The following is a 24,596-nucleotide window of genomic DNA, read 5'->3' on the forward strand; positions in this document are numbered from 1 at the left end:
GGCACAGACATTCTAAGCAGACGCGTCCTGCCTAATGATGAGCAGTGATGCCAGAGGATGCGCGAAGTGTTTGATCAAACCAAAAATGATAGCTTAGTTATATAAGACGTTCGCGGTTAAGGAACGTGGTAATGATGGCTGTATTTCTTGCACAGCATCCCTCACTTGAATGAATAAATCGAATGACTTTTCAAGAGCTGTTCTCCAGTGGAGTTAGTCAAGGACGTTCACCACTTGCGCCACGTTCCCGCTCAGCAGCGTCGGTGGAACCCAACTATTGTTTATTACAGTGCAAATATTGCCGCTGCCTCACATATGTAGTCGTCGCCATCAGTTCTATCGTCGACAAAAAAAAAGAAAGCACATTACCTGTTTGTTTTCTAGGTGAGCAGACTTTGAAATAGGCGAAAGGCCGTGTCGGTGCGCTTACTAGTAGAGGTTAAATAGACGCTTTGTAGAACGAACTTGGAAATTATGGACCCTATATCGAATAGCAGGAGCTTCGGTTTTGTGGTTTGTGCGAACCCTGACCGATAACGGTCTACCAGTCGCAGTTGGGGTGCGCACCGTCATGTCACGTGATCACTACGTCGCACTGAAGAGCATCTTGAAAAACTGCCCAAATATTATTGTCAATAGATAATGTGCAACTGTATAATTATCCTGTCCTATTTGCTTGTTAATAGTAAATTTTTGCCGGGGTAGCTACAACAGAAGTAATGATAGAAATGCTGCCATTTTGATCGGTGCAGTATTTGTCCCGGTTGGATTCCGCATCAGAGGAGCCCAGAACAGCGCCCCTATCGCATGCATACTTGGCAAGCATAAGGGCCGCGTGATTTGGGATCAACAATTGCTTGACAAAATCGTAGGAAGGCTTCAAGTGAAAAAAACGAATATGTCCCTTAATTTAATAGTTTGAGGAATATTGCCTATCCTGCAGAGGTGAACCTCTGAACGGTTACCATATTTTGTAGAACTTCTATTTTCAATAGAGGTAGAGATAGAAAGAAAAGCTGTTATAGCACATGTGCCGTTTAGAAAGTTCACGCTCCATCCTGTTAAAGTATTCAATGTTGTTCGGCATATGCTGAACGCGTTTTTATGGCTAATTAGGGAAGTATATTTTGCTTACAAAAGACAAGGGTGAAAATGTCAACCTTAAATAGGTTCTTCGCGAAGAGTACAAACGTCTCTCGTATAGGATCGTGAGGACGACACCAAAAAGGCGCGATGTTGCTAAGACATTGGCAAATGCCGCAACCGTGATACCGTTTCGACCTAAGTTTTGCGCTTGAAATCCACTTGACGTCATTCCTTAATATTAACCGCCGTTCCGTATTTGAAGAGTGCCTGTTTTGCCAACTGAACAATGCTTCGGAATAAGCATTAAACTGGTTTAGTAGGCATTAAACTAAAGATAATTTGGTACAACTCTTTTCGGCTGGCTGAACTCAACCAAATTTTCCTAACGTTATCAACGTAAACTTGCGGTTTCGGAAACGTTCAGGTTTGACGCTGCTACTATTAATGGCACTGCTGCTACCGACGATGATGCCCCGTGCAATGCATCTACAAATTTTATCCCGATAGATTTTTTACACTTGGTCTTACCTGATGAACGTATCTGTGATGCACTCGAAAATCGTCCGATGGCACGAACGTAAAGTTAAACGTCGACTTTCTAAGTAACAAAATATGTCTGTTATATAGGTGTGCAAAAAGAAAATATCAAAGCATTGAACGCAAACATGTTTTTCTAGTCTGTCTACAGTCAACTCTACGGCAATAGCGTATATGTGAAGGATAGGCTTAAAGCTTTGAAATTCTTCTTTGTCTTCTGTTCGTCATTTCCATATGGTTCAACGTAAATATAATGCTTGAAAATATAGTTCCAGCTATTGTTAATGTATCAGTATTGTCCGTACTAGTTAATGATACCTATGGTGACTTCTGCCTCAATATGGCGGTGTAAATAGACTATAGATTTACGCTTGAACAACGAATCAACTCTTATACGTTCGAAGTTTGTAATGGACATAATCTAGCTACATTTTTATCCATTACCTAAATAAGGTACCAGAGAAGCGAAAACACAGATCTGGATTCAGTGGAATGGCTAACGCTTACGTTTTCTTACAAGCATGTCTTCATGCTTAATTACAACTGCGTTAGGTAAACAATATGTTTCGGCGGATGTTTGTTACTCCTTTTTGTTCTCCGCAAGTTAAATCGCTACGCAAATACGTAACTTGTTTAGATGAAACCAGTTTCCCTTCCGCGCGCCAGACTTTTTTCGCGGCCAGCGACAATGGCAGTAACGGCACCAAAATCAAGATATATTGCAATCAGCTCTAGCGCTTGTATGGCGGCAACGTAGCGAATCCGAGGCCAGTAATTGTTCAGTAATTCATTCATATGTTCGCTCCCTCGCTCACTCGCTTTCTCTGTGTTTCTTTCTTCCTGTGTTTCTTTCCCCCTGTGTTTGCTTTCACTGTTAAGTCATGCTTCCCCCAAAACCCCCTACACTTCACTAGCGGCCATACAAAAGTGACGCCTATGCTGCTACGGATAGACTAGATGCTAATAATAATATGATGACGGATTCTGTTTAGAGCAAAACGTACATGCGTACGTTTACACACGAAATGATGGACGCACACCTATAACATTGATCACATTGAAACATAGAATCCGTACATAGAGACTTTGAAGGGTATATAACATTGTTTGCTAGTAGTACCGTTGAACATAATGCTAAGGAGGTAGTAAGGAAGGTGGGGCAAGAGATGAAGTACGTTGATGAGGCTAAAGGTGAAGTTGAGGACGAAGATAGGTTGGGATTTCTTTTCTTCCTGCCTCGGTTGCTGTGGCCACAATGTAGTATTGTAATGTGGGACGGCTGTTGCCACCGCCGCTGCAGTCAGCGTCGCGGCAATTGCTTCTATATTCACTTTCTTTTTTCGCTTTCTTTCTGCTGCAACGGCTCTTATCGCTACTCCGATAGTTAAAGTTTAACAACAGAAGCTACAGTACATACCAAAAGAAGAAGACGACAAGGAAGACGTAATCATGACTCCACCACGCATGGTCTGATGACTGACTGAGCTAGCAACATCTATGGTGGACTAGATGAAGGCTTGTTTCATGCACGCCCGGCGCTGAGTGAACACAGAGCTGACTAGTACCACACCGCCAAGTCAATAGTAGCAGGCGCAAAACCGCGCACGTAATAGCGGACGACGGCGTAAAGCACTAGGACTGGCACGGTAGCAAACGTCGATCTGGTAGCTGAAAACAAATGTTCAGGGAATCTGATCTTCAAGTGAAAGACTACTAATCGTAATACTTGTCATAGTAGCAGTTATAGTAGGTAGATAGGTTAGTTTGCCGAAGATAGTAGGCACCGAAAGAGGGCACAAAACTAAATCCCTACCAACGATAGTTGAGACAAGGATAAGATTGGTAAGAGAACAAAATTCAGCTAAAATCTCTTTCGGGATGCCTTCGTGAACTCTTTCGGGATCTTATCGGGAAGCCTGTGTGGCGGAAAAGCCATTTACTTTTAGTCCTCAATAATAATTGTGTATCAAATATTCTGACTTATAGACAACTCATGTACGTAAAGGGCAGCGGCTTGAGTAATAACAACGGTTCGGCCTATTGCTTATTCTAGGGCAGAATATTTTCAAAAAAGACGTCCTCAAAAAATCTTGTTTTTCATTGCAAATCATAAAAGGCTGTGTCGGACCAATATGCTTTTAGTTTTAATTAAAAGTATGAAATAAAGCACAAAGATGAACGCTAGCCTAGTCAAATCAAATCAACAACACTGACGATTTGAGCAGGATGTCACGCAACGCATGAGCACAGAAAGCCTAAGTCGGCCAAGAGGTCAGAGGTAATGCCGCCACGGAAAAAAGATATCTGTGAGTCCCGGATCTGGACGGGACAGGAAGAAAGGATATTTAGATAGGTGATTGTCCTGCTGCTTTGTGGCTGATGTACGTCGCTATTGACCAATAATGAGGAATTCATCGTGTGAGGAGAGAAGACATAAAAGCCGTAGCCGCCTGGAAAGCAGCGAGCATCACAATATCTTATAGTGGTTAAAAGGACCTTTCCGTTATTTCATCTAGAATAAAAGTCGTGCCTGTGTGCTACGTTCCTGATGCAAATGGGCATGGCGACAGCAGCGACACGAGTAAAGTACCGTATTCGTTTATTTATCTAATATAAAACTATGTCTATGACTCTTTTTCTAATGGCAACTTATTTATGCTTTTATTGGTACTTTTATTTTACCTGTGTGGCTCATTATCGAAAAGGGTTCATCGTGATAACAGTTTAAATACATCGGGTAGGGAACAAACTCTTGCTTTACTCTGAAGCGTTCTAATATATGAAACAGTTACTGAAACCATGAAAACGCGAACGTACATAGAGATAGACTAGTCATACACCGAAATACATTTCGATTTTATTTTACTAAGCTGGTTTTTGCAGAGAACTTTATAAGCGTTGTACTACATTTGCGTTGGTTCACTTCGATAGCTACATTTTGGTTTTTGCGTTATTTAGAAAGAGAACTAACTTTGGCCTAGAATCGATCCTAACATTCCTATTTTGACGCGTAGGCAGTAGCATGAAAGTGAAGGCGTTCATCTTAACCGAACCCAACGGTTTTTGTCTGACGAAAACGTCGTTTCTTATCGGAACTTGAGGATACGTCAAAATTTCGGAACTTTAAACATATTCATACAACTATAAGATAAGGCATGCACGTTTGAGCAGCCGATATATGCGTATCGCGCGTCGGCGAAAATTGGGTCACATATTTTGTGGCATGGATAGAAGACGTGGACTGTCGATTCTCCAATCTAACGTGCAGTGTATAATCTCAGTAATCAAGTATGTCTTTGTTACGTTTACCACTGGCTACATATGCAGTTTTAAGCCATTAATATAAATCTACTAGCGGCTGACTCGAAAATCAGTCTCTCTTATAGTCACTTTACATAGGACAAAATACTCTGGATCGTAACTCCGTAATTATAGATATCACTAAAAACTGCAAACACAAACGTCGAAAACCGCTTATCGTATGATGTTGTTTATTTTTAATATTATTGTTATTATGATTAAGACAATTTAAGGAAGTAGACAAAATATCTGTGAACAATTTATAATTGAAATATCATTGTGCCATTGTAGGGACACGATTTTCTGCTTGAACTTAATTAGAGCTTGTATTAGATAATGAGAATGGTACGATTGGCAGCATTACGCAATAAATATCGATCGAGCGCGCTCAGTTTCTTCTAAGCCGCGATTAACTTCCTGTTACATCTCAACTTCATCGTGATCTTATTACTTCACTTGAACGGGATCACAGTCAACTTTATAGTGATAAATCAAATTCAGGAAAACTTCTGAGATTCTAAAATGTGCTTTGAAAAAAGAGCATATTTCTTTATCTAAAGTTACACTGAAAATTATGTGCAAGGCCGTACATGCGTGTACGCGTACGTTCCTACATATTAATCCAGTTTTTTAATCGATTATCACGATCACTGTCGTTAGCATCATGTATTGCTACTTTCGTTAATATTTATTTCTTGTTTCCCAGCGTTTTTATGATAATTTCACATTAAACTGTTGATTGGACGGCCTGTTTCCTCTGTCCTCTTCTTCTTTGTCGTTTACTGATATACTTTATTGTAAATGTTAATTTTTTTGCTTTTATAGCAGTAGAGCTACCCACCACTGTCACCGCATCGTCGATGATGAGCTTCTTCGCATGAACCGGAGCAATGCAGAGGTCCGCTGCTATCAAAGGCTACGCCGATAAAAATTAGAAAATGTTGAAAGACACTGGCTTGTAGCGGCGCGTCATGATGAGGGAAGAATACAGCGTGTTAACTTCCGACGCCCATATAAGAAAGTTAACGATGGGCTATTAGAGGGTCGATTTGGGTAGTAACATTCGCGGGTCGAATATCAAAACCTTACCTTAGGATCTATCTTGTTACGCATATGGATAATAACATCCTACTATTCAATGTTTTCCTTATCATCTCTGCAGAGAGGCTGACACTGCGCTAGGGACTGACTATACGTACTTCTATAATAGAGTTTTCAAGCGGACCGGCATATTTTCAGCTCAAGGGCGAAACGGGAGTCGCAGTTGTAGTAGAACGTTCGCTCCATGCTCCAACTCACCCATCGATGCCTTTGGACATCGATAACATGTATTGCGTAACTGTTGTTAGGATGTGTGTCCCTTTTCAGTTAGTAAATGACCGCAAGTGACTAGGCAACCTTTGAAAGGCCACCGCTATTATTATTTAGTTCCCCTCTTACCTTTACAAGTGGTGATATCTCTACGGTTCTTCTACAACGTTGTCCGTTGCCAGAGAAGTACACTGTCTTGAGAAACGCCCTGACATCGGACTAACAACAACGGTGGCAGTAGCAGTAACAGTGTTATCTGGGTCAAAACAATTCCTCAAATCAATTTCTGGGGGATCAGGGAAACCCGCGTGTCCAACAACGCTAAAAAAATAGTAAGCCATTCCACACTGAAAGTGGCACAAACAGGCATCTTCAGTGAATGAAACGGAGATTCAAAGTATTTTGACTTAACATTGGCTCGGCTGTCTTTTCTCGGTGTCTCAGATCTATACAATCGAACCACCATACTTACTAAATGCTGGTTAGTATGATAGCAGTGACGCAAAAAGTGAATTTACCCTCAAGCAGTTTTCGCTTCTATGAAATTTATCCACTGCATATTAAAGCTATATTTAGTGTTTAGTTGCCTGTTGATGAAGTGCATTCTCAAGTGCAACAGAGAACGTTAACTTTAATGCCTTAGCATGCACTGGAGTTGGTGGAGGGATTAAAGCAAAACCCCCGGACAAGATCAAATGCTGTATAGGCATTTTCCCACCAGCAAACTAGAAGCAAACTACTCGTGTAACGGACGCGCATAAGCTCCAGCAGAGAAGTACAATTTCAACACGAGTTGAACGTTTAGAAATATGGGGGTGAAGCATTCGATTTCGCAAACTCCATCCTCCACTATTACAGTATCTATAACGACCAGCAGCTTTACGAAGTCGCATTAGCGAGGATAAGAAACGGCATACGACCAATAGCGACTAAGGCGCACTACTCTTCGACGTTCGGGTTCGTCATCATCTAAGACGGTGGGTGTGAGCGCACTACCGCCATCGAGCGATGGTCTCTTCCATCTATATATCAAGTCAGTCAGCCAGCCGAGTGAATCACAGACATCAATTTGGGTTGTGGTATGACCCATCTTCATCTATCTGGACCTGTGTGAAGGAAAGTTAACAGAATTGTTTCTTAATTTAGTCACTGATGCCATCGCTGTCACTGTTTTTGCGCTGTTCCGGTTATCGGCGATTGCCAACAACAATAGCTAGAAGCACGATGTCGTGATAAAATACGGCGTCTGTTCGACGACGTTGACGCTACGTAATGTAACAAAATGTTTTTCTTCTTATTATCCATAGTTAAGTACGTACACACGTGTCTACACCTGGACTACACAGGAATGCATACATAATACAAGCGCATACAACTAGATAATTATGGTACATAGTGGAACAAACTACCGAAATAGTGCAGTATAATGCGCGAAGACGAAGTATCACCTATAGTATGTGTATGTATGTTCCTATAATGCTCGTGTGATCGTTCCATTGCTTCGTTTGCTGAGCTGCAACCTTGAGAAGTTCAGATAATATTATATTATTGATGTGTGGCAGCCTGACGACTTTGGACGGCGACTTCGTTAGCGCGCTGAACAAGACCTTCGACCTTTCGACGGGGGCGGATTGGAGAAGAGACCTATTGCCTCCGAATCTGTCCTGTGTAATTTTTGGTGATGTCCTGATAGTATTTCTGTTCCTGCCAATACGCCAGCTGTTATGAGACTGGTTGTAACTGCTGCTGTTCTTGTATTTCCAGAAACTCGCCGTGTTCACTAATTCTATCGATTGCCAGGAAGCGTCGCAAGTGACTTTGGTCAATTCGCTAACGGCAGACGTTAGCAACAGCGGAAGATGGCGTTTCGATAAACGAGATTTCATCTCATGAGGTTCCCTCTCAACATTGTATTATTTCACACACATATATACACATCGACGAGAACAATATATAGGGTGAAGAAAATCTCGACACAGCTAAAACGGGAATCGGCTGCCAAAGAAGGCAAGCGTCATTGAACTAAACGGCAACTCTAGGCTCTCGATGAGGTGTCTGTCGTAGTATAGCGGTAATTTGGTAAGTTAGAGAGTTGTAGGTGGTCTAAGTGCGCAAGCAGAAATGGTCAAACCTCGTTTTATTATGGAAGGAGCCGACTTTTTTAAAAATAATTTTTAGTTGCCGAATCAGGCGTGAAATTTGAAGGCTCATCTACATCAGAACTTAAATGAGTTTGTTTGTAAAAATAGAGGCAAGCAAAAGAGCGACCTAGGCATTTCCTTAACTTAGTAATCTAATTATGCTCTTGCAGAAACATACATAGTGGTATAGTGCTGTGATTAGGTGCCGAAAAAATGGTACAACTATATACATTTTTTTGTTGTGCTACTCTGTCTATCTTGTTTACTGTTCTCTACAGTAGTTACGTATTCTAATCGAATTTTTCGAATAATATGTGTATATCGTTATATGAACTTAGCTAGCAGTGAAAAGTTCCACACAATATGCAGTCAAATAGTCGGCAAGACACTAAGCTATGTTAATCACTATGCTGAAGTGGCTCTAATCCAAAAGTTTCTTCTGGTCAAGGACAAAGCAAGCTTTCCGTGTATTACTTCTATGGGCACCCACGTAACAGCTTCAGAGATTATTTATCGGTTTTATTACTGTACTCCAGAAACAAATACTTGAAGATCAGTTAAAAAAAAAAAACTAGGGATCGGATAATCCCATCTGGATCCCTTTGATGTGGGTGTAAAGTATAACCATACATTCCGACATGTGCATGAATGTGCTGAATGTAGTCGTTTTCATGTAAAATCTTAATGCCCTATTAATAGTCTCGTAGTTCTATTCACAGCAGCCTTTTTTCCGACATTAGTCTAGTTTCTTCTAATGCCACGGCCCTTTGATCGTGTTCGGTCTCAATTTATACACCCATACTCTTCCGCGTTTTCTGTTGTCGTCGTAAATTTCGTCTCGTAGCAGATTCAAGCCAAAACGCTCTATTATATTGATTTTTCGAGGCTAATGGGAATAAATAGGATAATATCGAGGGTTGTTGGAGAAATAATGTAGTAATTTACATCTTGTTTCAGCCACTGTTTGCGTTCTGCGAATGGAGGCTATCTCGAGCAGAGCTGTTGAATAAAGCTCATAGCTGTTTGATCCAAGCACTTACCCACTTCATTCGCTTCAGCCAGGACACCTCCGGGGTTCTGTCTTTCAACTAGAGAGGCGGCAACGGTGGCTGACGGAACGAACAAAACGTGGCGATACATATTAGATGGGGGCAACAGCAGCAGCAACGGTGAAGAAAAGGAGAAGGAGATGACAAGCAAAACGTAGTTGGTAGGCACACGCTGTAGCAGAACGAAACGACGATAGGCGAATGAACGAGCCTTCGTGCCAGTCGGCTAGCAACCGAACTTAGATCCGAGTATACAAAACGAGGTCCAATCTAGGTGGGAGAAGCGATGGAAAAACGCTAGAAGGCGATGCTCTTACAAGTAGGTTGCTTGGGAAAGGGTACAGGCAGCCGGCCTTTCTGGGAGTGAACACGCTCCATGCACAGACACACGCCTGAACGCCACTACGACATTGCCGACACCATAACCAATTCTATGGCAGACACCCAAATAAATATATACTAACCATCCCAAGAGTTTCCCTAGTCCAAAGGCAGGAGAGCGGCTTTCTTGCACCTCACGGCTTGGAGGCACGTGTGCAAGACGAACGTAAACAATGTCTTTTCATTGCAACAAAGGCCCATTGCCTTACTTCCTGAACATGATCAGTCAGACGGCTTAGCTATCTTAGGCGCTTCCCCTTGTAGAGCTTGCGCTTTTGCTGTTCTTCTGTGTTGCTTCTTGTATGTCGGTCTCCACAGCTATCGCCGCTCACTGCTGTTATATTCCTGCGTTTTGTTTGAGGGCTGCGTACGGGTAAGGCCCAGGCCTCCCCTCTGTACCTCATGTAGCTCATGCTGAAAAAGGTCATACAGCGGACAAACAGCTTGTTCTAACACCTATCTTTCTTGGCCTGATAGTCGAAACAAAGCGAATAAAGTTAAAAATACATTTGGCGTCCGCACCACTGCCCTCACTCCATTGCTAGTTTCTTTTGATTTGCCCTAATTCCATTCAAGCCATAGTTGGACGAATCTGAAACTGAAATGTGCTTGACACAAATTTAATATCTGTTCCGCTCTTCCTTGGGACACGGGACAAGTTAAAGAGGTGGTACGGAAGCATAAAACATACTTTTTTTTTGTATTTTACTTATTTTTTTCGTATTTTCATTTGGGTACTCAAGGCACTCGGCATTAAGGCAGATGCGTAGTACATACTTTCGGATGCGGACACACACACACATATACCATGCGCCCCCTGTGATCACTTTTCGCAACGTACCAGTAACGACTTAAGGAAGTGGTGGCCCAATATATTTCTAGTTTTGTGAGCCCAGACGGTCATCATGCATCAGTGACGACTACACCGCATTATTGTTACCTTCAATAAGCTAGATTACACACACTATTATACTATCATGTATGTGTGTTTGTAGCCGTCGATCCAAAATAACGCTCGAGTGGAACACGACACATAGATAGCTAGAGGCATACGTGTTATATGTAAGCAATCGCTGGAAAGCACTTTTATTACTTGTAATGTTTTTGTCCACCGATATGATATATTGTACATTTCCATTCTGGAATTGATTTAGGCCAATCAAATACACATAAACAGGCACGCCGTTGTCGCGACCGTCTCACGCAGAGACAAAACGACAGCCAGTCAGACGGACGAACTAATGAACGGACAACTGATGTTTGTGCGCTGGGTGCGCGCTGTACGAAATCACAGTAGAGATTGGGCTCGTCTTTTCTTGCCTTATAATTGTTTGCATTACGTACAGATGATTTGGCACGACCGGATGTCGAATCAAAGCTAATTCAGCCTATTATATACCGTCGTCTCGACTACGTGCGACGTATCCTGGTTATTTACATCAACAACCATTAGCATCATGATCAGAAACGGTCTTTGCATCGACGCCGTACGCATTACGTTGCAAAAAGTCAACAGTCAAGACTTGAAGATTGACTTCCTATAGCAATTAGATTGCGTTGTACCAAATGCATTAAATCATGTCTTGTTCAAGCTAGCTGACAGTAATATCTAGTTTTTATAGCGCGGTTAACTTGTCCAAAATCTGTATTTGCTTCTTTCTGACAACCTCAATAAACACTACGAGCTAAGCAGTATTAATAAAAACCATGCGGAGGCGTCAGCGTATACAAGTTGTGATGTTTTCATACACACCCAATGGAATCGAGCAGAAGGCTCGATTGAGGTAATAAGTTATATACGTTGCCGTTGCAGAAAACGCGGAAAGTTAGCGTCTTCTCAACTAGCAAATAATTAGAACAGCAAACGATATCATAGGTTATTTCAGGTGTGTCTCGACGGTCACAAGTGTTTTAGGATTTTGAGATTGGGCTCTTCTGAAGCCATTCAAGCGTATTCCTTTTGACTTGTTGCTTTCACGCCTGATCCTACTACAATATTTATCATCAATCAAATGGAACGGTCACATAGTTGTACTTTGATCTTGCGTTCAACCAGAGCAGAATCACAAGTCTACTGCGTACTTACAGAACGTGTGGTGGTCATAAGAAATGAGTAAACCAGAGCTTGCTGACGTTGCCCATCGTTCTATTATAGTTTAGCTGTTTGCAGTGTTAAACCAGTATCAGCCTTCCTATTTTCATAATGGCTAATATCTGCAATAGTAGGTGCTTGCCTTGCGCCGGAGCAGACTTCGGTTTTCTTATCAATGCATTGCATGGACGCGGCATCAGCTGCAGCGGCACGAATAGTTTTCAACGGTTGGTACCAGTGGTACACCAGCACCAGCAACAGCAACAGCAGTTGCATATTAGCGGTATCAGCGGCAGCGGCGGTAGTGATGATGGTGGCAGCAGCCGACTCAGTGGGTCAGTCGGCCCTTCGCGCGTCCGCCCTCTCCCCTCCCGCTATGGCACGGCATAGTGAGCGACGACGCGGGAGCCGGCTGTTAACGCCAGCGTTGTGCCACAGTTTGCCGTGAAGCAGCGAACGGAACGTGCGTGGAACGCAACGCAGTCGCATTTAACACGGTGTTCAGTCCGCTCACCTATCGTCGTCTTGATCGCGTAGTAACAACGTAGACAAGGACAAGGCAATGAAAGTTAAAAGAAACAGGGAACAATTTACACTGTAGAGAAAACGAAAACTAAAAGGAGGACCGACAGGATAGTGCGTTTCGAAAATAACAATAGGCCTCTCCTTTCGGGAGGAACTGAAATGGACTAAAACAATCTTCGAATGGCCAGTTAACAGGAATGGTGGATTGATGTTGATTGCTGGATTCGTTTATCAACCCAATCTCCTTCACCTTCTCCCTCAATGGGTTACACCGTCCCTGAATCAGAAATCGGTGAGAAAAACGTGTTCTAATTTGCCGTTCTGTTTCAACGATCTGTACTTTGCAAACTTTGACGTGCGTTGTTCGGTCAATTTGTCGTTGTAAGGTGTTTACGTGCGTGCGTGTGTGTATTGATATGGTGTCGTGACATACTGCGCCCCCTGCGCCCCCTTGGATTACATGAACTATTTTTTCTTCAAGATTCACGAACAATGACAACTGCTATTATCAAGGACACCGCTACCAAGAACGAACGCTGCAGGGACCATTTTAATTCTATCAGTGTTGCAAATGTACTATAGTTTTAATTTGCAATAAGTAGACAAACTGGACTAAGCTAGACCTGTTGAACTTATTTTGGATACCTGTTAGATCATGTACTACGAAAATTAGAAAGGTATGATATATGATATATCATGATATGATTTATGATAAAGTCATCGCTTAGTTTCCCTCTTTTTCGTGGGCGGCACAATCTGCTTGTAGATAATTAAATTTGTAAATAGTGGTGTAGGTTTTTTTCAAAGCTAGATATTTATCGTTGATTTACCTTAGATTTTCACTGGCTACCTGCAAGCCTATCTCCCCCATTCCTATCGTGTTCTTTTTTTTCAACATACGCATGTCGGAGAAATCAACATGAATATATAAGCACAATCATATCGTCGGTAAGTCTATTAATAAGTAACTTATCAAAAAAGTATTGGGGAAACTATCTCATAGAGAGTTGATGAATATGTTTTCATCTATTTGGTGCTGCCGCTGCTGCTGGGCTGTTCTTACTGCTGTACAGCTTTTCATTCTACAGCTGATAGTATCATTCATTCGTCTCAAGGGCCGCTGCGCGCTGTTCCGCGTATCGGTTTGTCTGTATGGCCGTGATGTGCTCGAAGCCTATAGCCTTTCCCGTCCAATGACAGCCGGTCCCATCGGCACTGGCTGTTTTGTGGCCGGACTGTGTCTACGACTCACTTCTATTTAGCTTAGCTAAACAGCCTAGCTTAGCAGTAGCTTTGCGACGTCGTTCGTTTGCCGTGACCTCGGTGAAGTTCAAGCGGAGACCTTGGTCTTGGCCGGGGACACTGGCGTTTGCTGCTACCCCTTCAATACCGCCCATTGCCAAGCAATGTAGTCATTTACTGCCTTCAGTTAGTTCGTTGCAGCAGTTTCTGCCATGGACAGTTAGATTTCTGCTTATAGATGCGGCAGCAGAAGCAGTAGCGGCAAGAACACCAGCAGCAGGCATACTGCCACTGCGGCAATAGCTAGGAAATACCATGGGTGCATTATTGCGACTACAGAACTATCATCATCAATTATAATCATCACCACCACCACCACCAGCATTACAGAAAGGTGTTTTCATTCGCGTGTGGTCGTCGCCTGCATAGCGCTACACACAGTGACACAACGATCACGAATAACGTTATGGAGCTTACTATACTATAGAAGTACTATGAAAAGTAGCATTAGACAAAAGAAAAAATAAAACCATGGAATGACATTTCCATCGACTAACGTGTAGGTCATGCTGCTACAGTCATCAGCTATAGCTACTAAACGATCGGAACTGCTGGTTCTGTAGCTATTACTAATGAAGTTTAGCTGGCAAATGGCGATGACGCGCTGCGCCCCTTCATGAAAAAAACCGCTATGTGCGACGACTTCAGAAGTAAATTTTCCTGTGGTAACGAAAACTAAGGGCCACCCCATTGCTTTACCTCTTCAAAGATATCGATGCTCTTGCAACGGCCTACAAATAAGCGGAAGTCCGAGAATCGTAAGAATAGTAGCCGTATGTCTACGTAGAACTGATGTATTATGCACCAGGGCGACTTTGGGGAGAAGTTACGGCAAGGTCGACTCATAAGCAACGCGCCCGCTTCTAATCGCACTATTGGTAAAGTTCTGCATGGTCTATTCAGCCGAACTATAACACTACTACACAGCATGTAAAGAAATTTTTTACTTTCGGGTTCAAATAGGTATTGCCTCCACTTATTCAGCTTAGAAGTTGAACCTAACGACACATGTTAATGCCTAAATGTACATTGCTTAATTATTACGCACCTCAATAAAGCTAGTCATGTAATTCGACGAAAGAAATCACTACCGTTTAAATAACGAATAACTTCTTTTTATTAATTATGAAGTGAATGAAAAAACAGCTCGTTCCAATTTCAACCGTCGGCAATTCGCAAGATACATCAAGCTGGGCCTAAACAATTTCGCAAAGTTTGTAGAACGTACCTAATATCAAATTAATCTTCACAAATTAAGCCATCGCAATGTAATATTCACGTCAATGAAAGCTGTCAGTTAAATATCATTAAATTTCGCTACTCGTTAAAACTTATAGATAGAACAGGAAGAACTTTTAATTACCATTACACATTTGTCATTGACTGTACTCTTCTTCAAAGAAAAACGAAACATCTATTTTAGCTTGGTTCACTCTATTACAATGATAACCATACATTTTTACTGCCTGGCTAACAGGAAAAAAAAAGCATTAAAATACCACGACACACAATTCGAGGCGATGATACAGTCGCTGCTCCTACTCCTACGGCTTATTACTACGATGGATTACAATGTTAATAACAGCAACAATGGGACTGTTTTTGTTGCCAGTCAAACGAGTGTCGACAGGCTAGCAGACGATTATGAGCGCAAGCCGCGAGCCTAGAGCAAACGCGAATGCCATATCACCCACTGGAGAAACGATGGTTCAAGAGCAAGGTCTTGCGCTCGTCATGGCTGTTCCAACGCGAACTCTACTCATACAGCATCGTTTCCGTTTCTCCAATTGAACGGAGGAGTTGAGCTAAAAGCGCTAGCAAGGACGACAACGTATTGGTGGAACCAAGCGCATGAGTCTGCTTGACGTTTGTGACTACGCTTGTAGTTATGGCACTTGGCGCGACCTGTGTTTATGGCTATCGGTACGTGTGTGAATTCGTGTGTATACCTTCAGCATCGTTCATCATGATTGGAGCCAACGGCCTGGCTTGCGAGAGCACTGTACTCGGCTGTTTGCACTTAGGGGTCATGGGGCGCCGATGGCGTGCAGTCAGTCAGTCAGACTATGGTCGACACGTACACACACACATAAACCAGCAGGACTCAGATCGCTGCGTTTGACGCCACCGTCTGTTGTAACAGTACACTTTAATAGCGCCTAAGGCATAGTTACGGCGACCGCATAGTCTTGCCTCTCAAACAGCCCAATTCAACGACGAATGACATTACAACAAACGCTTAGTGGTATCATCGTTGCGAACGCCGGTCCAAGGACGTTTGGGGACAGCGGTAACCTAGCCATCATTGGCTTGAAAAACGGCAACTGGCTGTCTTGTGTGCGTGCACAATGGGAAGCTAAAAAGGATCAAATAGTTGTTATGATTATACGCTATAATCAGTTACTTTTACGTGCAACACCCATGCAAGCCACAGGAGGCTAAAGCAAATAAGGAGCAAAAACTGTAACAGACCAAGCTTGAAGGAAAATAACGTTGTTAGCTTCGTGTCCATGGTTAGACTTTGCCATTGTCACGAAGACACCACGTTACGCATGTTTACCTTTTTTTTTTTACCTTTGTTCTTTCTGCAAAACTAGTAATCATCGCAAGCTATCGAAAACGCGTCACTGCGCTGGCGACAGTGGCGTTTAGGGAAGTTAGCTGATACAAAGGTATAGCGAACTCAGGAATAAAATCTCTCATAGTCCAGCTTTTTCTACTACTCAAAAAAAACCAAAAGTTTCCTACGAATGATCCAGTTGTTGTGAACGAGTCCAATAAGAACATAGATCCGCTGATTGCATGGCACAGCCAAGTTGCAAACACAGACCAGAATTATAATTCGCGTACACATCTTTCACGCTTCTAAATTATTCACACTGTATGCAGACGCTACAATGTCCGCGAGGAGTTTCGAAGTCAAAGTTAGTGGACTCACTTTACCTGAGTTCGTCCTTCACGTCGTCCCTTACGCGCCCAGCACGTTGGTTGCACATCATTGCTATACAGCACAGTAAAGTTGTACGATTTTTAAACGGCTGACGATGAGAGCATTTGTTCATACTGTAGTGATGTATAAGACTCCGATTTGTTTTTGGTGCTATTTGCGTCAGCAAATGTTACCAAAACAACATTCTCTCCTCGAATGAAGAGTTGTGGCACGAATCGTTGGAAATCTTTGGTTTGAAGCAGTTCGTTGCGGAGCCTTCGTTTCCTCTGTGACGGCTTTGTTAACTTAGATGCTGTATCGGGACTGCTTTCCACGGCCTTGGTGGCGTTTCGCTCTGAGTTTTCACAAATGCTATCCTGGTTAGTGTTGGCGGCATTTGCACAAGGCAATATGCTGGCTAGATCTGTTGCTGATGTTGTTGCCAAAGTTCCGGTTATCTTTCCTGAATCGGAGCTAACACTAGTGCTACTACAATCTGAGCTAATTTGTTTACTGATTTCTAAATTTGCTGATGTCAGAAATGCTTGTTCATTGTGACTTACTTCAAGCTTTGTTAATTGTTCGAGAGGAGTGAGGGTCGGGCACTTTATCGTTGCCGGGCGCAACAGTACCAGTTCATCAACATCAACCAAAGCTATATTTAAATGCTTGTCGAAAGCTGCCACGAATCCAATCAGAATACTCCGAACTGTTGTATGGTTTCGCACCCACACCTGAAATGCCGCCGCATGAAACATCAATGAACCTGTACTACCCATTGTTAACATCTATCAACATCGTTGCTTTATAAAAATGTGTACTCTTTATAATCAAACTCCTCAAACAGTCCTGTTTCTTTATGAACTGACTTGAGAACACCACAGCTACGAAGATACATTTACACTCGCAAATATGGTAATTAATTATGAAGACCAATAACGATAGTATAGTTTAGATGTGCTTGTCTTTTTTGCCGAGCGCCACGACAGGACCTGCATTGTTTGCTTATTCATCGCTCGCTCGTTCGGTGCATCTATATATATATATATATATATATATAAAAATATATATATATAAAAACTGTTTGCCATGACGAGCGTGCATTCATCTACTGCTCCTGGTACCGGACGAAAGCTAGTTCTTTTCAAAACAAAATAATGAATTGTCGGCGCATCGTTTTTCGGAATTCAACCGAAAAATCAGCTTTTACTCGACTGTATGAACCCCACATTGTAATTACAAATTTCCTTTATTACCTAATGGACTGCCTGCATTATTGCTAGTTTGTATGCGGTTTTTTTCAGAAAACTGAAGGAAATTCCTCTCAGTTTATCTGATTGAAGGAAGATCCTCGCAATTTATCAAAAGACAAATTTGTAATACACAAAGATTTTTCATACAGTGGTTTTAGAGAAGAGAATATCCATTGCCAATTAGGTAGTCTAGATCAGTTTTAATGACCAGTCCTTTTGAAGCATTTTATACGTTTCTACACTTTTTTTTTGGCAGTTTTGGCCCCTAATATATTTAGAACCCTTTTATTAGCGCAAAATTAAATTTTGCAGGAATTTTTGGTGTAGCATAATTGGGTGACACTTCATACCGACCAATACTACTTGATGCACGATAACTATTGAACAATTATTTTCGAGAAAGGCAGGATATTCTGAGTGAGTGGTTCAAGTACTGGACTGAGCATATAATCGTAGCGAGTGATAATCAGTTTGGAACAAACATGGTCATCTTTTTTTTTTTTTTTTTTGTCTAGCTAGGGCCTTACAATCAAACCATTAGGAAAATTCTCACTTTAAACGTGTTACCCCGTATATACATATATGTATATATAAGTAACAGCGCGTCTATGTTTGGCTTGTGTGCGGCGTGTGTATGCTGTTATAGTATTAATCGTTAGCGTAACACAGGGCAGTTCATTACCGCGCAGCAGCGCGAAGAAGGAGACCTACCTTTTTTATTTGCCACTACCGCACTGTTGCTTGCCTCCTGTGTTGCCTGGTTGAATACGCTTACTACTGGGGAGAGGTTGACCACTGACCAGCGACTACGAGCACTTGAAAGCTACAAACGAGTCTAAAATCTCAGCAAGCAGCGAAGGCAGAGAGTATAGGGTGCAGCAGCGAGGTCGTTTGGCGATACTAGTAGCAACATAACTATGCGGGCCGCTGCTGTTAATGAGGCTGCCGTTAGCGTCTTCCAATCGCTTGCCATTGTCGTCGTAGTCGGTGCAAAAGAATATACGGCAATATCACTTTACCGAGCGAGTGCACCCTTGCCGCTGCGACTACTGCTTGTTCTTGACAGAGGGAGCAAATTCAAGAGCATAGCGTACGCAATGCTCGGGGTCCTTTCAAATCGTACGAGCTCACCGGTACGGTGGCGCTCCTAACATCAGTCCGCTCACATGAAAAGAGACAGCAGCAGCGGCGGCGGTCGCGGTGGTGCTTGTGACAACTGTGGCAGGCCTAACTCCTATTGCTGGTCAGCCGTCCACCGCTATCCACAACAACTTTCACCAAAACCGCTACTACTATCGCTAACGTGGCAGCCAATATCATATTACTAGCACCCTGCTGCCATGTTGGTCGCAATGGCTATCACCATTATCAGCTTCATGATCATCACAGTCGTCAGCAGCGTAAAATTTCCCCACGAACTAGCAACTTACTCATATAGTAACTGGTTTATAATAGATAGCAAGCGAACAGGACAGGCGGGTCAAACGCCATGATTAAAAAGACAATGAATTGTAGATTGTAGACCATAGGTAGATTTTCAGAGCGACACGTGTGCGTTACGCGGTCGGCTTTCCGCCAGTTGGCCAATCCGAAGACCGATACAGTTGCTTAGTGGATGACTAACCAGCCAGAAAGCAGCAGATAGTCTCAGACAGAGAAATCAACAATGGGGAATACCTACGGCCAATATTCCAACAGCAGCAGTTCCAATCGCAGTCATAATCCCTGATATATGTATGACGATTGGTAGTGATCGTAAAATGGAGTGAGTCTGTTTTCAAGGGACGCACGCGCATTTGACGTTGCTTGACGGCTGCCTTGCTCGACTAGCGGCCGCGCTAAGAGTTCGGCCGAAAACCGTTCCGAACCCAGAAAAAAAAGCCCTTACTAGTACGATAAATGTGTCATAGATGATAATGATGATGATGATTCATATTTTTTCTATTAATTAGCTAGCCATAGTAATTGAGGCTAAAAAGTCTATCCGTAATCTGTCGATACAGTTTTATTATCTCTACGAACTGCACAATACGCTTATTCCGAGCTTCGGTCACTTGGTACGCCAACAGGAACCCTCCATTACCACCATAGGGTAATTCCATCCCCAAGAATATGAACACGTTACATATTTAGATTATCTATAAACAAAGGCAGCCAAGAAAAGCAATCTAAAAAGGAAGCAACGTCATTATGGGGAAGAGAGCGAGAAGCAATCACTTGTAGGCTATGCCTTTACTTCTGGAAGGTGACAAAAGGATAATTTCGGGCAATTTTCCTGAATTCAGTGAGAACTTCCCTACATATTCATTTACGAATTACTTCTTATTACGTACGAATTATCGCATACCTAAGTAGCTACTTTCATATCTACCTTTCCGTTGGGAAAGACACTATAAAAATGAGAAAATTGCTAAAACACAACAAAACCAAGTTACGTGACTGTCATAGATTGTGGGTAAGCTATTTCTATTCTGAGAACTGCAGTGCTGCACATATAGTCCACATGTGGATGTGTCACACGAGGCAAGCAGGCACGATGCTTGTGCTTACCTTAATACGAAGACGCTGCGTCAAGGCCCGATGCAAGATTGAAATTGGTCCATAACTCCACTGGTCGTTGATTTTGGTTAAGAGAGTTTGTTTTTGCTTCTTGTTCACTTTAACATTTGTTGCCTAGAAATCATCAAATGAATCTTGAATGATGGCTTGCACATGCAGCAACGCCACCCTCGTCGCTAACCTTAGCAAAAAGATGCAATCGTTGTTGCTTTGCCCTCAAAGCCTCTAAAACTATTCTAGAATACTATTAGCATCACTTCTAATTATAATCACATGTTATGTTTGTGTGTACTAGCAAAGCACATGTTTCATTGTACATTAGCACATTTTATTAAACAATCAAGTTCACTATCCTTGTTATAAGATCAAGAGAAAGCAACAGTTTTAACAAAATAACGGTGGTTGATTGTATTCATTGTTTCAAATACCTGGACACGAATCGTTTAGACGGTCAAATTATTCATTGGGCAATAAAAAAGCTTCAACGAAAACACCACCAATTTTCACTTACTCCCAACTATGAAACACAACCAAACAGTAGAAATAGTAATAGAGAAGAAACAATAAACGGATAGTTGTCATTTGTATGTATGTTTAGTCGAGCATAAAACAGTAACAACACATAGTAGCCAATATTCCATTTTTCACTTAACTGCTCAAGATATAATTATTATGAGTTTACAGACCGTAAACAATCACACCTAACACAGACATCGGCCTTTGCAGCTTTTGCGAAGGTCCATGTAAGAACATCTATGTAAATATTGTTTCTATCTATTTAGTTTCTATTTACACGTACTATCGCTTGCCATCTGTACTGTATTCTGCTATATCATATAAGCTAAATACGTACTTTAGCCTATATGACAATGCATAGTTAATAAGGTGCCGACCGTATTCAATTGAACGCTCCAGATTTCGTTTTCGAAAGATTACTGTATTTAAGGTCAGAATCGTAATCTAAGATCAGGCAGAATTTCAACTACGCTTTAAAATTACCGTCTTGTGAAATGCCTTGGTAATATTATCTCTGTTTAGTTATTTTATCGTAAAAATCACTCCCGTTGAATAAACATTCAATTGTTGTGACCATTATCGTCATTAGCTCGATTGTTTACATTATTATAGTTGTCAGTGACAATATTTCATATGGTTACCGTTACTGTTTTTCATGGAATACCGCACCGTCTAATTTGAATGAATGATGAGTCAATGCAAGGCGTATGCAAAAGCTAATCAGTCCGATCTCTTTCCGCAGTCGGCCGGAGCTACTTACTCGCCTGCTGCGTACACAAATATTCGGCAAAAAATTGAACTTTTCTTTGTCGACTCCTTTTGGCTCGTTGCTTAATACGGTTTACAGTAGACTATAACTGCTATCTGTCGTATGGCCTCGGCCTTGTCTTTCACGTTCTCCAAGCAATTATTATTCGCTACCAAAGTCATCAGCAGCTTCTGCTTTTCTTCTGTTACTCTTGCTACTCATCGGTCTGGTTTCTGCCGGCTTCGTTGTTCCTAATCAACAACGTGGACTGGTTCATTCAATTAGAATATCTTCTGGTGATGACTGCTGATGCCATAAGTATCTCTGTCGTCTCTCGCTCTCTCTTGTCACGCTGTATATAAATACCATTTGCTACTATGTAAGTATACATATATAAATAGAAGCAACTATTGTGACTATACCATTGTTGGGTTCAGGCCAGCGATGTTACTGCGGCTAGGGGTCATATCTCAGGTTTTTTCGCATTTCGAATGCACTTTCTCTTCTCTCCGTACTATGCGCGGCCATTAGACCCTGGCCGTCATACCATGAAAAGTTAAATAGTACCTTAGATCGTGGCAACACTGACCCGCAGCATTCAGTGTTATGTCCCGTCAGCGTACTGCGGCCCCTATTGTTCCTTTTGACTCAGCGAAGGGCGGACGATCTCGCCTTCCCAATTCTGTTATTGACAATGATGTAGGCTTCATTAGAATTGAGAGAGCAAATTAGCCAAAGGTACTTATGACGGCGAACGCTGTGTCTTGATTTGATTGGTTAGCTGATAAAAAGTTGGATTGTGCGTAGTGGATGATGGCATAACACACATTGCAACCGACGACTTACAACTTGGTGGCATCGCTTAAAGGGCGATGACGCTTGCATTACTGCTTGTGCCATCCATGAACCACTTCAGTTGTTGTTGTTGTTGTTGTCAGCTTTGCGAACTATTCAACTTTCCGCTAGCCAGCGAGATGCCACGTTACAGCTCAGAAACCATTAATTATTCGTTAGTTTAATGAGCAAGTGACAAAGTGAGCGTATGAGCTTCCATTGCCGCTATTATATGAACGTTCGGATCAGTTGCTGTTGTTGTTGATCCGCCGCATTAGTTCGCCATAGTTAATGACCTTATGGTAACCTCGAGTATTGGCGATAACTGCACAGACAACAACAACAACAACAAAATCGGGACTCTGGCCACTAAAGTGATAATGCTGGCTCAGTTCTGGGGCCGTTACGCCATTTGCACGATAGTAATGGGCGACCCAATAAGGCTCACTTGTGGAGCCGTGACGATAAAGTGGCGTGAGCGTAAACGATTCGTAGGAAAACAGCACTGAAATGTCCTCTACTCCCACGTCGACGTACCTGTTAGTGCATCCGTATGTATAGACATCTCTTATGATGATGTTGTACATCTCTAAGATGATCAGCATGATTGACTCTACATCAGCTTTTCGTTCTGATTTGTAATTAACCCAGTCACTATTCAATAAATGGACCCAGTGCAGGCTGATAAAATGTTACGGATTTTTGGCTTCGTATACATATGTATACACGTCGACACCTGCAATGATACAGTGAATCAACCGTATTGCGTCTAGCTATTGTTATTGCACTACCAACCAGCATCAGCGCCATCACTACGAAAAGGTCCATTACGGGCACCGTACATCTGTCTGTCCGTCTGTGACCGTCGCTATAGTCGCAGACGACCATCATCATCCTGATGATTGCGGCTCCGGTGGCCTTCGATAGCGGGGCCAGCCTCCGTCGCGACCGCTGCCACCGCCTGACGCCATTTATTACATTTACATTATTACTGCTGCCGCTAGCACCACGACTATGATGTATATTTGTATATATATATATACCAGGGTTACATATACATATATATATATATATAGTGGCACTATAATGAAGTGAGCTTTGACACTGAACTTGGCCTGCTCCGAGCGGATGGAGCCGTTCACAAGGGCGCACGCTTTGAGGTCGTGCACAGCGCAGCAGCAATCGAACGTGTTATCAGTGTAGTACATAGTAGTCGGCCAACGTCAGTATGAACGTGGCGGCCGCGGCTACATATTCATACAGTTTTTTTGCTGCATACTGCTGTTGCCGTTATTGCTGGATGCGACTTACGAATGAACTGTTCACTGGCGTTAGCAGTAACAGAAACGTGAACATCAGAAGCAAGCAGGAGCAGCGCGACGAAATGCGGATATTCTAACGTGACGCCTTCGCTCGAATACCGACATCATTTTGTTGTTTAAAACATACACACCCGCAGACAGGCCTGGGTGCCACAGTAGTCGTCGAAATGGTGAAGTTGTACTATAGTCTTCTGCTGCTTCTGTATTTGCCGCAGCTCGTCGAACAGCCGCAGCAGCAGCAGCAGCAGCTGTGACTTCTACTAGAGCACAATATCATCAAGTGTTATGGCGGCCTGCGATTTCATTGCAGCTGGGATCCTTCCATGGCAGCAACAACTACAGCCACGATCGCTACGATCTTTTCTAGATAACTTGTTATTGTCTATTTCAAGAGTCAATAATTTCAGAATCATTCGAAAAGGGTGGACGGTGGTAATAGGGAAGGGCCGACTTAAATAGAATTAGCGTACGTAATTGATATAACTATTATTATTGTTATTGTCATACTGTGCAACAGCAGCGGAAGCAATAGCAACTACATATATAAGAATCGACAATCGGTTCTGTGCAAGCCGTAGATTAAAATAATGACACTATTATTACACTATATTAATCCATTTGTCATAAACAAAAAAAATGCGGAGCGATGCTATTTCGTCATCAGCAGGAAATGTTTTATTAAACAAACACAGATTAGATTCTGATCTAAAA

At 42.3% G+C, this 24,596-nt stretch overlaps 2 protein-coding genes across 13 annotated transcripts in view; one reads left to right on the forward strand and one right to left on the reverse strand.

The window, feature by feature from the left end:
• Positions 1-24,596, forward strand: part of LOC111270799 (uncharacterized) — an 82,299-nt gene that overhangs the window by 16,435 nt on the left and 41,268 nt on the right. Inside the window, exon 1 of one of the 6 annotated variants that reach the window (XM_022851210.2) lies at positions 11,811-13,099. The exons of the other annotated variants lie outside the window; for them this stretch is intronic. The gene's annotated coding sequence lies outside the window, so the exon portion shown is untranslated. Of the gene's footprint in view, positions 1-11,810; positions 13,100-24,596 lie in introns of those variants that run through there. 6 annotated transcript variants of the gene reach the window in all.
• LOC111270797 (U7 snRNA-associated Sm-like protein LSm11) overlaps positions 1-24,596 on the reverse strand; it is a 32,448-nt gene that overhangs the window by 5,165 nt on the left and 2,687 nt on the right. For 2 of the 7 annotated variants that reach the window (XM_022851202.2, XM_022851201.2), the window contains exons 2-4: positions 20,457-20,579; positions 16,668-17,387; positions 3,041-3,291 (exon numbers count right to left, since the gene is read on the reverse strand). In XM_022851202.2, the coding sequence (XP_022706937.1) occupies positions 16,755-17,387; positions 20,457-20,579 (756 nt within the window). In that variant the 3' untranslated portion in view covers positions 3,041-3,291; positions 16,668-16,754. Of the gene's footprint in view, positions 1-3,040; positions 3,292-14,817; positions 17,388-20,456; positions 20,580-24,596 lie in introns of those variants that run through there. The other 5 variants (XM_022851206.2, XM_022851199.2, XM_022851205.2 and 2 more) reach the window with 5 other exon arrangements.

This window comes from Varroa jacobsoni, unplaced genomic scaffold (genome assembly GCF_002532875.2).
Source record: "Varroa jacobsoni isolate VJ856 unplaced genomic scaffold, vjacob_1.0 contig00123, whole genome shotgun sequence".
Lineage (NCBI taxonomy): Eukaryota > Metazoa > Arthropoda > Arachnida > Mesostigmata > Varroidae > Varroa > Varroa jacobsoni.